The 15,394-nt window shown below is 42.6% G+C and overlaps 1 protein-coding gene across 1 annotated transcript in view; it reads right to left on the bottom strand.

Annotated features, from left to right (window-relative positions):
* Positions 1 to 10,820, bottom strand: part of OAT (ornithine aminotransferase) — a 14,523-nt gene extending 3,703 nt beyond the window's left edge. The window contains exons 1-8 of the mRNA XM_010859172.1: positions 10,687 to 10,820; positions 8,389 to 8,616; positions 5,406 to 5,630; positions 5,195 to 5,290; positions 2,430 to 2,557; positions 1,659 to 1,781; positions 873 to 1,001; positions 4 to 117 (exon numbers count right to left, since the gene is read on the bottom strand). Of these exons, the coding sequence (XP_010857474.1) occupies positions 4 to 117; positions 873 to 1,001; positions 1,659 to 1,781; positions 2,430 to 2,557; positions 5,195 to 5,290; positions 5,406 to 5,630; positions 8,389 to 8,587 (1,014 nt within the window). The 5' untranslated portion in view covers positions 8,588 to 8,616; positions 10,687 to 10,820. The remainder of the gene's footprint in view (positions 1 to 3; positions 118 to 872; positions 1,002 to 1,658; positions 1,782 to 2,429; positions 2,558 to 5,194; positions 5,291 to 5,405; positions 5,631 to 8,388; positions 8,617 to 10,686) is intronic.
* Positions 10,821 to 15,394: the final 4,574 nt, after the last annotated feature.

The raw sequence follows: 15,394 nt of genomic DNA, 5'->3' as shown, positions 1-15,394 counted from the left end.
TACCTCCAGGGCTGCGATAGCCACTCGGCAGCCCAGCGGATTGCCTCCATACGTAGAACCATGTTCCCCTGGCTTAATGGTCAGCATTATTTCATCATCACACAACACTGCGGACACCTAAAAGACAGAAGAGAATTAAGCACGGACCAAGTCTCTTCTCAGATGAACCACTCTTATTCTTATAGAAACAGATATTTATGAAGCAGATATTAAATCTGACATGAAGCTTCAACCAACAAGAGCCACACATCAGCCTCCTTAAACACAGTGACAGAACGATGACCGCCCTAACTCGTTCCAAGCACGCTGGGCACGGTTCAGCGGTGCAGAGTAATATTCTGGAACTAAAAGAAAGCTATTTCTGCAATGATATAATTTAGAATTCTTTCCACTCTCAGGGTGAAATGTTTTAATTGCTTAGAAAATAATGTTCTGCACTAAACATTCAGAGCCCTTTAATCCATACCAATTGCTGGCTCTGAACGGCAAACCCAAGAAAAGAATTAACAATTAAATGTCAATTTTTTCCAATCTCTGCATTAATCAGTCAATGGTTTTAAACAATTAGTATGTTTCTAAACTATGGGAAAAAAGCACAGACGTCTACAGGAGTACTCTGGAGATAAAATGGTTCCATCCAAAATAAACGCAGTGAAGCAAACCCAAGGTACACTCAATTCTCCAGTTAAACTAAGTGGGGTTAACCATGGAACTCTGAAATGTTTTTATCACACGTATTCCAGGTGACCTATGTATATAAACCACACTGAGTAAAACCAAACTCCCAGAAAGGCACAGTCAGTCATGTAAAAATATCTCAGGGATTCATGAGAAGAGGGAAAATACAGAGAGTGGTTGAGCATTCAACTTACAGGGTATAAACCACCAGAAAGTGCCTTTCCTAGAAGGACAATATCAGGTCGGACATTTTCGTGGTCAATAGCCAGCCATCTCCCAGTTCTGGCCAAGCCTGTCTGGATTTCATCAGCAATAAACAGAACCTATTGGAAAACAACAAAATAACATAAATGAAAATAGCATATGAAAATAATCAATTATTTCCATAGCGAAATACTTATCTTTATTTTACTCTTTCCTGCACAAATCTGTCATTCTGACATCCCCTCAGATTTGCGAAAGCATTCTAATTACCCACATGACTTCAATAGTGCGGGACACACAGTCATCTCCTGTCAGGCCACCCTGCCCCACAGGGCACTGTCCTACATGGTGGAAGGGCGGGTATGCAAAGTGAGGGTTTTGCGGGGGGTTTCTGAATAGAACTACTCTCTGGGAACAGATTTCTAATTTATTTCTCAACCATTTGTTAATATGTACTTCTTATTACTATTTACTAGTTTGGTGAAAGAAGAGGGGGAGAGAGCTTAAATTCTGGAGCAAAGGGATACGACAAAGGCTTTGAGAAGAAGCCAAGCACAGGCTGCTGGGGCAGAGAGGAAGGAGCCGGGCTGAGGGTCCACCAGGGCCCAGCCAGTAAAGTCAGCTTCTCTGCAGCCTGCTGCTAGAAAGTTCTATCAGCCCTAGAAAGTTGGGAGGCTCTTAGAATGAAGCCTCCTTCTAGTCGAAAGGTGATGCAATCTCTGAGCTTATCCTATCGGCCAAACCCTAAGCGAGGCAGGCAAGTGCGCGGCCTTGACCTGGTGCTGGGTGCAGAGCTCGCGGACGCCCACGAGGTAGCCTGGATCCGGAACAACAACGCCCGCTTCACCCTGGATTGGTTCCACCATGAACGCGGCAACGTTTGGGTCCTGAAGCGCACGCTATGGAAACAGCACGAGTATGTTCTTAGTAACTTCCTTTCGAATCTATTTGATCTGAAGTCACACAACGCACGTGTTTTCCCGTAAGAGTAAGTGTGCAAATTAAGTTTTCACACTAACTTATATTCCGCCTTCCAAGCACAACTTTTCTGACAATCAATTACAATCAAAAAGCTCCAAATACCTCAGCTTTAAGCTACTCCATCCTGTATTTTCTAATACAATACTCAAATGTACTGCAAATAAGAACTAGTGAAAATGGCCTTTTAAAACGCCATTAAATAGATACATTAAAAGTGCATCTTTTTATTTTAGAAGTCTTCCACTTCATAATTTTAAAAAGCTGGCTGAAAACTCACTAATTTTGTGTATTAAAGTAATTAACAGGTAATATTCAAGTTAATACTTATGTAGGAGACAAATCTAACGGTTAGTTGGCAGTTAGGATTAGGCCATGGAACCTGGTTTCCACATGTTAGCAACTAACTGACCATTACAGAGAACCGTGTGAATCCCGGCCCGACTTAAACATAAGTTATGAGATGTATGACTCTCGGTACAATCAGATGTCTGTTTTCAATTCATACATTGAACAAATGGAGGTTCTATGTACTATGAGCTAAAGCACCGTGATACCAGGTGAAGTACCTCAAGGGCAGGCAGATCATTATACGGAATGATTTCGAAACCCGGCATAAATGGTCCAAAACCATCGTAACTGGTTGGGTCAGTGGAGCTGGAGACAGCAGACAATGTCCTACCCCAGAAGTTCCCAGCTAGAAAGAAGAAACAAACAGTCATTTTTTTCAAACAAACCCCCCAATTTAATTTCACAGTTCCCCAAAAATACTCCAGAAAGCTTTCTGTTTTCCTGGCCACGATGCACTACTTGTGGGATCTGAGTTCCTGGACGGCTCTACTGAGGCTCCCAACTGTAACACATAGCATAGTCCCTGAGGAGAGATATTTGTCTTTTCTTTCAATAATCCCAAACCCTAAAAACTGAAGCATTCAATACGTGTTTTTCTAGAGACAGTTTTTCTAGACACATTTATGATAGTGACATGAAAAAACGACTATCCTTCATAGAGAATCTGTACTTCTCCTTTTAAAAATCCAACACTACAGGCTAACTATTCTACAGAATGAGTTTTATATTTCATTTGGATAAAATATCCTCAGGCAGTCTGAAAACTTTCAATTTGCCTTCCGTGGTGTTATAAGCTATTATGCGCTAGAAGACAAACGTTGACCTTTATTCAGGAACAATTTTTACCCATTAATTTGTTTTAGTAATCTGAAGACTGATTAATAATGTCAGGCACTGCTCTAGGTGTTGGGGACAGAATGATGGCTGGCAAGCTCCCTGCCCTCAAGGAGCTTCTGTGCTCTTAGGGAAGACACACCACGACAGAACCGGTGAAGCAAATGCACAAGGTGACGTCAATGTGGTTAAATTCAAGAAAAGAAACAAACTAGAGTAAGAGAGGCTTGGAGTTTCTCCCGCTTTAAAAAAAATATCTTCTCACCCTCAATGCCAGCAGCAACTCAGTTAACCCAGTGCTGAATTATGCTTTTGAACTGCGGTGTTGGAGAAGACTCTTGAGAATCCCTTGGACTACAAGGAGATCCAACCAGTCCATCCTAAAGGAGACCAGTCCTGGGTGTTCATTGGAAGGACTGATGCTGAAGCTGAAACTCCAATACTTTGGCCACCTCATGCGAAGAGGTGACTCATCTGAAAAGACCCTGATGCTGAGAAAGACTGAGGGCAGGAGGAGAAGGAGACGATACGATGAGATGGTTGGATGGCATCACTGACTCAATGGACAGGAGTCTGAGTAACTCTGGGAGTTGATGACGGACAGGCAGGCCTGGCATGCTGCGGTCCATGGGGTTACAAAGAGTCAGACATGACTAAGCGACTGACCTGAACTGAGTTATTATTCCAAGTTGGCTTCATAGCATCCTTCAGTACAACCCCTGCAGAGCCTCTTTCAGCTATGAGTAATCCCTGCTTGGCTTGTCCACAAGCAACAGCATTATTGATTCTGCCCAGGCTTGTTTAAGACAAAGTGTGCCAATAGCCTACTTGCTCTCCGCCATGGGCCTCAGCAGGCTCACGCCCCGCAGCTTACCCTGCTGAATAAGGGATTGCAGCTGGGGCACAGTCCTCTGTCTCTTCCTACTGACTTCTCTCAATGCCTGGGAGAAACATCTTTGTGCCCTGTGCTAATATGAGAGAGACTGGACACAGTCTGTAAGGAGGAAAGTCACCAGAAAGGCCATTTTTGTTTGCAAGAGACAGTTATGTTGCCTTACAACTAAAGGCACGAAATTCCAAAATGGCAGATCAGAGAGCTGGGCAGGGACTTTCTTCCTCAGAAACAGGAATTGGTCACTGCCCCCTCCCCAGACACCAAACTTTGGCTGGCCATCAGATGAACTCTAGATTCTACTGTATTATGGGCTTTATAATTTAGCTATGTGTGTTCACAAGCAAAGTATTTCATGATTTCAACCATCACAAGAAAGAATCTCAGCCGTGTGCAGTGACAAATTTCTCCATAGATGTTTTTAAAAATTAAAATCAAAGTTTTAGAAAAGAAAAAGTCAGAACCTATCCCAAAGTCAGACTAAATCAATAATCTAAATTAACTGTTGGTCTCCCTACTCAGTATAAGTCATTCCTCTTAACCATTCGCAGAAATATATCAGGAGCAATGCCAGCCCTCCTCGTCCAATAGCTTTTAACAACATGGCACAATAATATCTCATAGTGTTTGAGATACACTAGGTTCAAACTTCCTATCATGCCTAGGACATGACCCTACATGAACATAACCCAACCTCAAAACCTCACAAAACTGCTGCAACATTTTTGTATGATGCCTGCATCAACAGAACTGTCTCATTAACCAGAAAACTGCTATGGAAAAAATCAGATAAGCAGATGGGAAATAAATCACATGGTCACTCACTCTAGGGAGGGAGGGATAGGGAGTTATAGGAGCATCCAAAAAATACTTGGAAATGAACCGAAGAAAAGGAAATCTCTCAATTTTTATGCAACATTCAATGTATCACGCATGGCTAAGTCACTTCAGTCATGTCTGACTCTTTGAGACTCTGTGGACTGTAGCCCACCAGGCTCCTGTGCCCATGCCATTTCCTTCTCCAGGGGATCTTCCCAACCCAGGACGGGAAACTGCCGTCTCTTAGGCCTCTTGCATTAGCAGGCGGGTTCTTTACCACTAGTACCACCTGGGAAGCCTCCATATTACATATGTGAGACAAATACATTTGCAATATCTCATCGTAAGTTAATAGTAACTAACAATTTTATGTAAAGTAAAATAGTAACTAACAATTTTATGTTTCAATCACAGCAGTTAACACTGAATTTTACATACCTGCAAAAACAATCTTTGCTTTGTATTTCGGGATCCCCTTGACAGTATACCCCCATTTACGAGCAAGCTTGCAAGCAGTCTCTCCAGCCTCCACTCCTACCCAAGAGAACATTTTAAAATATCAGTTTTAAAAAATGTTTTAAATTACCAGAAAACAACAAGATTTTCTTGGCTATTTTAACCAAAAAAAAAAAAAAAGGAAATGTTTTACCTGTATTCATAGGAAGAACTTTGTGGTAGTTGAAAAGTTTAGTAACATACTCTTCATATTCACCAAGCACGTTATTGTAGAAAGCCCTAGATGTTAAGGTCAACTTGTCCACTTGACTTTTCAAAGCATCCACAATCTTTGGATGACAATGCCCCTGGTTGACAGCACTGTAAGCACTCAGAAAGTCAAAATATTTTCTGCCTTCAACATCCCATACGTAAATGCCTAAAACATAAGGAAAATAATTTTAGAAAAATCACTAAATTACATAACCTTCAAAGATTAAGACTGCTAGCCAGCCCTCTGAATACCTACGTATGGACCTCCAGTTAACAGAGAATTGTGGTTAAGGCATATTTTTACTCAAGCATGATAAACTTTGGTTTATATGGAATTATATTTTATCTGTCCAGCATCAATTTACACATTTACTAAAAAACAGCAGTAACATGAAAAGATTTTATAAACTCTAGAGTAAAACCTTTATTCCTAGAAACCTGTTTATCATTTAAGGCTGGATTTTTTTTTTTTCCTTCATTTTTCTTCTTTGCCGTGCCACGAGGTTTGTGGCATTCTCAGTTCCCTGACCAGGGATTAAATCCAGGTCACGTCAGAGAAGCCCAAAATCCTAATCACTAGGCCACCAGAGAACTCCTAAAGTTGGAATTTAAAGGAAGTTACACAAAACATAAAAATTGCGATTAATTGACTGTAAAAACCAACAAAATGAAAACAAATACTTCCAAATCAAGTAAGGATCTACTATCCAGAACTCCTACAACTCAACAAGGTATACAAGCCAATTAAAAACCGGCAAATGGAACTGCCTGGCAGTCCCGTGGTTACGACTCCACACTTCCACTGCCAAGAGCCCCAGGTTCCATCCCTGGTGGAGGAACTCAGATCCCACAAGCTGCGTAGCACGGCCAAAAAAAAAGAAGGTAAAGAACTTGAATGGACATTTCTCCAAACAGGATAAACAAATGACCAACCAGCACATGAAAAGATGCTGTCATGAGTCATTAGAGAAAAACGCAAACCAAAACCGCAGTGGTAGCACTTACTACCACTGGGGTGGCTATCACTTCTTAAAAAGGAAAACGAGAATTGGCAAGGATGTGTAGAAACTGAAACTCGTATATGTAACTAATTGGAATGTAAAGTGGTGCAAGAGCTGTTGAAAACAGCTTGGGGGTTCCTCACATGTTAAAGTGAAACATAAAATACCGTATGACCCCACAACCGAACGCCTCGAAGCGGAAGACAGGTGTTCAAACAGAAATGTGTTATTTGAAATAGCCAAAAGGAGAAATAACCCAATGTCCATCAACTGATTAAAGGACACACATGTGCTATCTCCGTAAAATGGAGAACTTAATTCAACCAGAAATAGCAATGCATCCTAACTCGTGCTACAACGTGGAAGAACCTTGAAAACATGGGGCCACGTGAAACAGGGCACATGTTGTCTGTCCCCATCTACACGAAACATCTAGAACAGGCAAGTCTGTAGCAACAAAAAGCAGATGAGTAGCTGCCAGGTTCTAGGGGAGGAAGCAGTGGGGAGTGTGGCACTTCCTTTGGGGATGATGAAAAATGTTCTAGAACGAGGTAGCGGTGACAGTTGGACAACATTATAAATGTGCTCACTGCCACTGAATTAAACACTGGTTAAAACAGTAAATTTTATGCTATGTACATTTTATAACAATTTTTTAAGCTGACCATAGATATTAAAATGTATTAGGTACTCACCTAATTTCTGCCATGTACTTAACATACTTAAAGGTGCTTTTGTCCTTTATCTCATCAAAAACCCTCTATGAGCACCATCCTTACACTACAGAGGTTAAGTAGTAGATGTTTAGATTATAACTAGCCCAAGCTGGCATGCACGCAACCAGGACTTGAACCCAGTCAGATTCTAGAGTGCATGCTCTGCTACTGTAGGTAAAGAACATTTTTACAAATCGGTAAAATATAAACCTAGATTTTCATCTGTTCAGAAGGAGCTCTATTTATTACAGTACTGGTCCCAAATCAAAAAAACATATAGGCAAATGACTATTAGCTTCTGGCCCAGAGCTAAGTAATAAACTTCGGCTCGATTTGATAATGGCTGTTATTTCAAAATATGGATTAAATCACCATTTGGCAACAATCAGTAATCATTTATTCAGACAAGAATCATTAACGGATGCTAAAAGTGGGAGTAAAAGGTTTTTACACCTTACCAGTCATCCCCAAATGGATGTTCATGCTAAAAATTATTGGCCTGTACTCTGCAAAAATATCAAGGTCAAGAAACCAAATACTGAGGAATTATTCTGGATTAGACTAAACAGCCCTGAAAACCGAATGCAACCCATGGTGTGACGTTTTCTTTTGCTACACAGGACAAGCAAGACCTGAATCAGGCCTGCAGATTAGAGAGCAGTGCTGTGCCACTGTGAATTTCCTGATTTTGATAATTACACTTTGTTATGTAAGACAGTCTTTGTGTTTCAGAAAAGGCACAAATATTTGGGGGTAAAGACGAATGTCTGCAACTTCCTCTCAAACGGTTCAAGGAAAAAAAATGTATGTGTGTTTCTGGACAAAGATGATTATGCAAGTGAAATAAAAAAAAAAAAACAAAAAGGACTTGGGAAATCTGGGTGAAGAGCAACAAAAGAGAAATTCTAGTGCCACTGTGGCAGCTTTTTACACCAAAATACAAGTTAAAGGGGAAAAAAGCGATAACAATATTATAGTACTTTACTCGTGTATTATACATTCCCTCCTGGCAAGTCCATCATGACCTTGCATTCCCCACAGCACCTAACACAGCAAGCATCAGAGACTCAATAGATGTTGAATTAATCATGCCTGCAGTACAGAAATTAAATGCCTCTAGAAAAATGTACAGTGAGAAAATATAATAGCAAGTTTTACAAAAAGGTAAAGCAAAGAATCGGGGGTGGTGCAAAGGGTGAAAACATACCCTTCCCTCTCTCCAGGGCTACAGGTAAAGGATGGTAGTTGTGGGCACCATATTTAGATTCCCGTTCAAAAATGTAATCAGAGGACGGAGGGCCTTGAACGGTTTTTTTAGTTGCAACAGATGTAGCAGAAGCCACTGAAGAATGAACTCCACGACCAAGGCCAGCAACAGTCTGCAAACGCGCTAGTTTGGAAAGCATGATGTCCTTCAAGCGGGAATATCACCGACCTGTCCAAAGAAAAGAGAAGGCATAAAGAATAAGACACTTCGCAGGGTGGGTAGGTGTCTACTCGTCAACTATATACTCGGAGTGCTCACCAAAGAATCAGGAAGGCAAGAGAGAACGGAGGTCTTCACTGCAAAGGGAAAGCAACATTTAAAAATTGTATAAAAAATTTTTAATTGAAAAAATTAAATGAAAACAACAACAACAACAAAAAGAGAACTAACCCCTGACTCCTGCCTTTGGGGAACTTGAAGGGCAACGGGGCAAACAGGTGGACACACAAGTAAATCAACTCCAAAGGACGTACACAAGCACAAAGCGCTCGAGGCTAGACGTCCAGGAGAACAGGGAAGAACCATGCAAAGTAGACGCTTTTACTTTTCCCCAAACACCCTTCTGCACCACCTGACAAGCTCGAGGCAGTCAGGCAAGGCTGAACAGCACAGGCTGTTCCACCATTCGAAAGGTATTTATGCGGGGGTGTGAGAGCCCAAAGGCAGAAACCAAATGAGAGCTGCCCTGGGGTGGGGGCGGGGAGGGCGGGGAGGCCAGAGATCATGGGGGCAGGGACAGAGGCTACTACTTTGCATATCAACTTGGTCCTCCTGCAAGCAGTGAGGAAATCAGGGAAGAATTTGGTTTCCACAAAGGGACCAGAGACCATCCTAAAGTAAAAGTAATAGCGGTGGGGTGGAAAAGTGATTCCTTAGGGGAAGGCAATGGCACCCCACTCCAGTACTCTTGCCTGGAAAATCCCATGGATGGAGGAGCCTGGTGGGCTGCAGTCCATGGGGTCACTAGGAGTCGGACACGACTGAGCGACTTCACTTTCACTTTTCACTTTCATGCATTGGAGAAGGAAATGGCAACCCACTCCAGTGTTCTTGCCTGGAGAATCCCAGGGACGGGGACCCTGGTGGGCTGCCGTCTATGGGGTCGCACAGAGTCGGACACGACTGAAGCGACTTAGCAGCAGCAGGGGAAGGGAAGGGCTTTCTAAGTTTAGTGCAGGAAAGACAAGAAACTACAAAAGGTAAAATCTGCGGGACTTCCCAGGCAGTAGAGTGGTTAAAAACACTCCAGTGGTTAAAACCCCACGCTCCCAATACAGGGATTCAGGGGGCGTGGGACTGATCCCTGCTCGGGGAACTAAGATTCCACACGCTTCGTGGCATGACCAAAAAAAAGGTAAAATCTTATTATTTAGCCACAATTATCTAAAACGTCTCTGGGTTAAAATAATCACAAACAAAGATGGGGGCGCAAGTTTTGCAATTTCTAACAAATAGCCTTTGAAGAGCTTTTACATTGAGAGGAACAGACCAAAAACACAGCAGAACAATGTATGAGAGGAAAGGTTACAGCTCCCAGAAGAAACCGGCTACTCTGTTAGGATGATCGCTTCTGTGAAATTAACCCCCCTCACAAAAAGCTTCACCACAAAAGCAGCTGAAGGAGAAAAAGGCAACGAGGAACTAAAGCACCTCAAACTACAAGCTGAGAAGTTGAGTAATAAGTCCTAAATATCACGAGCAAACTGGCATTTACTGAGCATCTATTTATATATTCCAATGTCATCACTGCTCTCATCCCCCAGCACCAGCCCTAAAACCAGCCCCCACCAGCTGCAGCCCACTCTGTAGCCACCTGTATCATTAACAGTCACGACAAGTCACGACAAGCCACGACGCACAGACTGAGCGGAAGTACAGACTAAAGTAACTAAGAATAACAACAAGGAAATTGGAGACAATCCAGAACAATCATGGCAGGGGAGGGGGGCATGCTTTTTAAAGATACATTTCAAGATTAATGGAAAGTTGCCAACACTAGGCATACTTTATATGCCTATGCTTTTATAAAATGACCAGTTAACTCACATTTCAAGAGAAGTCTATTAATGACAAGTCAGGCCATGCAAATCTCCAGCATTCAGTTGGAGCTGCCCAATTAGCAAAAGCTAATACTTGGAACTTGGCTTACTTTGCTTTCAACTTGGCACTAGCCATTAAATCCGGTATGTTCAGGAATGTGCTAAAAGAAAATCCAGCACTTTGTGTGCCAAGACTCACCAACTAGCCTGTCCTCCCACAGCTGAGATTACAACAAGGATTTTTAACCCGAGATCCCGGGACGTCTTCAGAAGGTCCAATGGCTCCTGAAATAAAATGCAGAATTATAAGCGTAAGTGCATCTCTTTTTTTTTTTTTGAAGGAAAATATCCCTAATTTCTAGCAGATCTTATTTCAAAGAAATACATGTTAACAACAATAAAAAAAATTATATAAGAATCATTCATGGGAGATAGCCATTAGCAAAAAAAGCAAAAATTCTAGTTATGCTAGACAGAAATTCCCTAAAATGCTAAGTCTAAAACATTGATTTTTAGCTCTATTGCTTGAGTAGAGACTCAGAATTAGTGCTCTGTTTGACCAACTAAAAAGTTAAAACGAGGTACTTTTCTAGTTTGGTGTAAGACTGTGCTCCCAATGCAGGAAGCCTGGGTTTGACCCCAGGTCATGTAGCCATAGGCTACAACAGGAGTTTGCATGCCGAAACTAAGAGCAACACGTTGACTTTTGCCTTGATCAAATTAACAAAAAAACAAACAGTGCTACTTAGATACACTTTTAACTGAAACACTTTCTGAAAAGAACTGCAACTAGAATAAAAGCCTTAGAAGTGTTGTGCTCTTAGACCACTAATTTCACTCTCAAGATTAGATCCTAAAGCAACACTCAGGAATGTGGTGAAACATTCATTAATGAAAGACGTTCAACGATACGAGAATAGTTCAACATAATCGCATAATAGCATATTGCTATTTAAAATAATCAGTTTTCGATGACATGGAGATGTTTTATGACATGTTTAAGTGAAAAAAAATACAATCACATATACAGTTTCAACTCTACAAAAAATATACCCAAGGATGTTCAGGATGGTTACCTTTCCACTGTTCTATATTTTCCACGTTTTCTAATGATCAAGAATTACATTTATAAGGACTTCCCTGGTGGTCCGGTGGCTAAGACTTTGCCCTCCCAATGCAGGGGGCATGGGTTCGATCCCTGGTCAGGGAACAAAGATTACTGCATGCTGCACAGATAGGGCCCCCCCAAAAAAGGCAGAAAGCACCACCCCCGCCAAAAAAGAGGTGCTTGCTAAGTCACTTCAGTTGTGTCCAACTCTTTGCCACCCCATGAACTGTAGCCCCACCAGGCTTCTCTGTCCATGGGATTCTCCAGGCAAGAATACTGGAATGGGTTGCCGTGCCCTCCTCCAGGGGATCTTCCCAACCAAGGGATTGAACGCACATCTCCTGCGTTATCAGGCGGGTTCTCTACCACTAGGACCACCTGAGAAGCCAGGTGTGTGTGTCTGTGTACTGGGCGGGGGGGTATTAAAAAAAACACTAAAACCTCTCTAAGCAGGAACACTGTGAGAAAGGAATCTTTGAAATTATATAAATTGAACATTTTCCTTTTATACAAGTCATTTGTTCAGCTCATTCGCAAAAGAAATGGGACAAAACATCCATTTACATGCCAAGTTCATAACTACAACTTACTAACAGTAACATCCAAAACATTACTAATACTCATGCTTAAGGTTTTTAAAGATGAACTCTGAATATTTAATTCAACTGGTAAAAGTCCCGCTGTTCAATGCATTAAATGTACTAGGATCCTGTAAGCACATTTCTATTAAAAAGCCTTCTGTGTTCAAGTTACTGTGCTTGGCACAACATAAGAAATATTAGAGGAGAATTAAGATGGGCTTAAAAATAGCCAGCATCAACAATTTCCTCTTCCAAAAAGGCTTGGAAAACCAGAAGAGTAGACCATAAGGTCCTCAGAGTTTGAAAATCAGGACTTAAAATTCTAGCTTGGGCTATTAAGAGTAACTTTATTTGGATGATTTTGTCCATTTTTTTTAGCTTCAATGTCCCCACTTGCAAAATGAAGTTGAAGCCACTCAAGACCATTACTGAGGATTACATGAGATAACGTTAAAGCATCAAACTTAGCACAAAATGACCAATTATTAATAGTTCCTTCTTGCCTTAAATTAACAAGGAAATTAGTTAATCTCTGCAACATTAAAAAAAAAAAAGTCAACTGTGCCAGGGTTTCTTTTTTAAAACTGGAGCTCTTTTCTTCTACAAGTTTGTTTCTATTGACAAAAAATAAGGAACACAAGAAAATTACCTGAAATTCCATACTTCTGTGATAATCACTAACGTTTTTGTCTTGTTTCTATGAATAAATACTATACATCTTAGCTCCCTTTCACACTTCCCTACTGAATTTACCACATCAGACCTTCTATGACTCCCAGGACCTCTGCACAGATTTTTGTCACACATTCTAACACCTCAAGACACTTGTTTTCATGCCTGTCCACCTGAAAAGACAGTACTCCTTTCATGCCTGTACTCCTTAAAAAGACAGTAACTATGTCTTAAAATTCACTCTGCATCCCCAGAACCTAGCCCAGGTTTGGGCATTCCTTATCTGTCAAATGAATGAGGTCATTCCTAAACAGACTTAAGAGGGAATCAAGACAGACAAATAGCAAGGCCCTCCAGGAGACAGTCAAATCACTGACTCCTAGAGGATGGAGCAGAGTCTAAGAGGAGGCTAGTATGACATCACCAAGAAAAATCTTTTCATCAAGAGTTCTCTTCATTAGATCAGCTCACTCCAGGCTGTGCATTTAACCTAGGCTCCTAGAGAAGAGGACAAAGAGTTATTGACAACAAAAATTTTAATACTGAATATTTTCAGTAAAACACATAATTAACAAGGTCCTTCTTAAAGCTATTATTAGACCAATCCAATCCATCCTATCTACACTAGAACATACCTAAAATAGAATTCCATAAAAGGCTGCATTCTGAAGAGTTCTAGGAGAAGGAAATGGCAACCCACTCCAGCGTTCTTGCCTGGAGACTCCCAGGGACAGGGGAGCCTGGTGGGCTACCGTCTGTGGGGTCGCACTGAGTTGGACATGACTGAAGCGACTTAGCAGCAGCATGAAGTACTATTTTTTAAGATCATTATGAAAGGAAAACCAGCATAAATTCATCAGAAAGCCACTTAAAATATTCCACCTGAGAAAGAGTTTGGTTTTACTACTTTTGTCAAATATTTACTTTTCTTGAGGCAACCATTCACAAATACAGTCCTTTTTGGAAAGTTCAGCCAACAAAAGTTTAGGGTTTTGTTGGTTGTTTTTTTTTTACGTAATCTGGCTCAGAGTCAACTCAAGTGCGTCACTGGCAAACACCTTAAGCTGTTACTACTGAAAATGTACTGGCACAGTTAGGTCACACCCTCCACACACCTCCAAAATCCACTCACCACTAACTTTAAATGTGGATTACACCTATCCCTGGGAACTCAGTAAAGGGCGTAAACTATGCCCACAAGTTACTGTAATAGAGGAGGAGTATGGGTGGAAATAAAAATACAGCCTCTTTGAGGGGGGGAAAAAAAGTCTTTTTCAGAATTTTTACCATTCCAAGTTATACTGGGTCTTTTGGGAAGCAGATGGAAAACTAATCTTGAGCACCACGAAAAACTGCAAACCCAAAACAGTAACCTTTACTATTTAAACCTCACTAAAAGATTTTACTTTCCCACCAGGCTGTTACAGTCAGGAACTAGATTTTCTTAAGACAGAACCAGGATATTCTAATGAAAGAAGCCTATTGTTCCCAGTGGATTAAGATGAAGAGCGCGTATTACATATCTAAAGAACAGTTCCAGGTACCAATGGAGAGAACAAGTTTCCCTATAGAAACTCTTAGAACTCCGAAGAAGAGACTGAGAACCGAGAAGGAAGTAATTTCTTAAAGCCACTTCATTCCAAAGTCACTTCTCCTTCCCCCCGCTTAATTTATCACCTTATCAGAGGTGAAAGCTGAACCTCAAGAAGGTAAGAAATACGGTAACAGAGGGAGGAGACTAGGTCACTGAGTACAGGTGTCCCACTCAATTCAACCAGAATGTATTAAATGCTCAGCACCGTTGACGAAGAAACTCGAACGACGACGTCTTCGTGCTCAAAGTCCTGTGGAGCCCAACCCCTTGACATCACGTAGTTAACCTGAACGCTACGGTAAGGCTCTACCTGCCTGATGACTTATTTGAACAAAGGCTGGAGGAGAAAAGGAGATAGCTTATGGGAGGGGAGGAGATGGGCAGGTAGCTACAGGGGCCCCCAGAGCTGCCCGGGTGGGCTCGGACCCCTTCTCAATAAGAGTCGGGGCGCCCCACTCTTGTAGGCAAAACTCCATGGGTTTACCGAGCAGTCCCGCGTATCCAGAATGCGACCCGCCCCGCGCGCCGGCACCCTAAAGGGCCTCCTTCCGGAAACCCCCAAGGCGCCCGAGAGGCTCCAGGCCAAGGCGCAGGGACCCTGGGCCGCCTGGTGCTGCAGGGGGGATACTGCAGGCCGGGGAGGGCGGGGGCGGAGCGCCGGCCAGCCCGGCTCCGCCCGCTCTGGCAGGCGGAGGTGCCACATCCACAGCCTCCCTCTCTGTCCTCCTGTCTCCGGGCCGGGATGCGCCGCGCCCTGCCCGCCCGGATTGCGCGCGGGCCGGCGGCTCTCCGGGCCACTCCCCTCCCCGCGCCCCAGATCACCCGGGAGTCCGGGGCCCGCTGCGCAAAGCCGCTGCGCAGGCAGAGCCTGCCCTTCGGGTGGAGGCCCAGCGCGCCCCCTCCGCGCGCTCCCCGCAACCTGGGACCCGAGCCGCTCACGCCCGCCTCGCCC

Source organism: Bison bison, unplaced genomic scaffold (genome assembly GCF_000754665.1).
Source record: "Bison bison bison isolate TAMUID 2011002044 unplaced genomic scaffold, Bison_UMD1.0 scf7180017864456, whole genome shotgun sequence".
NCBI classification, from domain to species: domain Eukaryota; kingdom Metazoa; phylum Chordata; class Mammalia; order Artiodactyla; family Bovidae; genus Bison; species Bison bison.
Note: the sequence above shows the minus strand (reverse complement) of the source record. Positions and strands in the feature narration are given on the sequence as shown.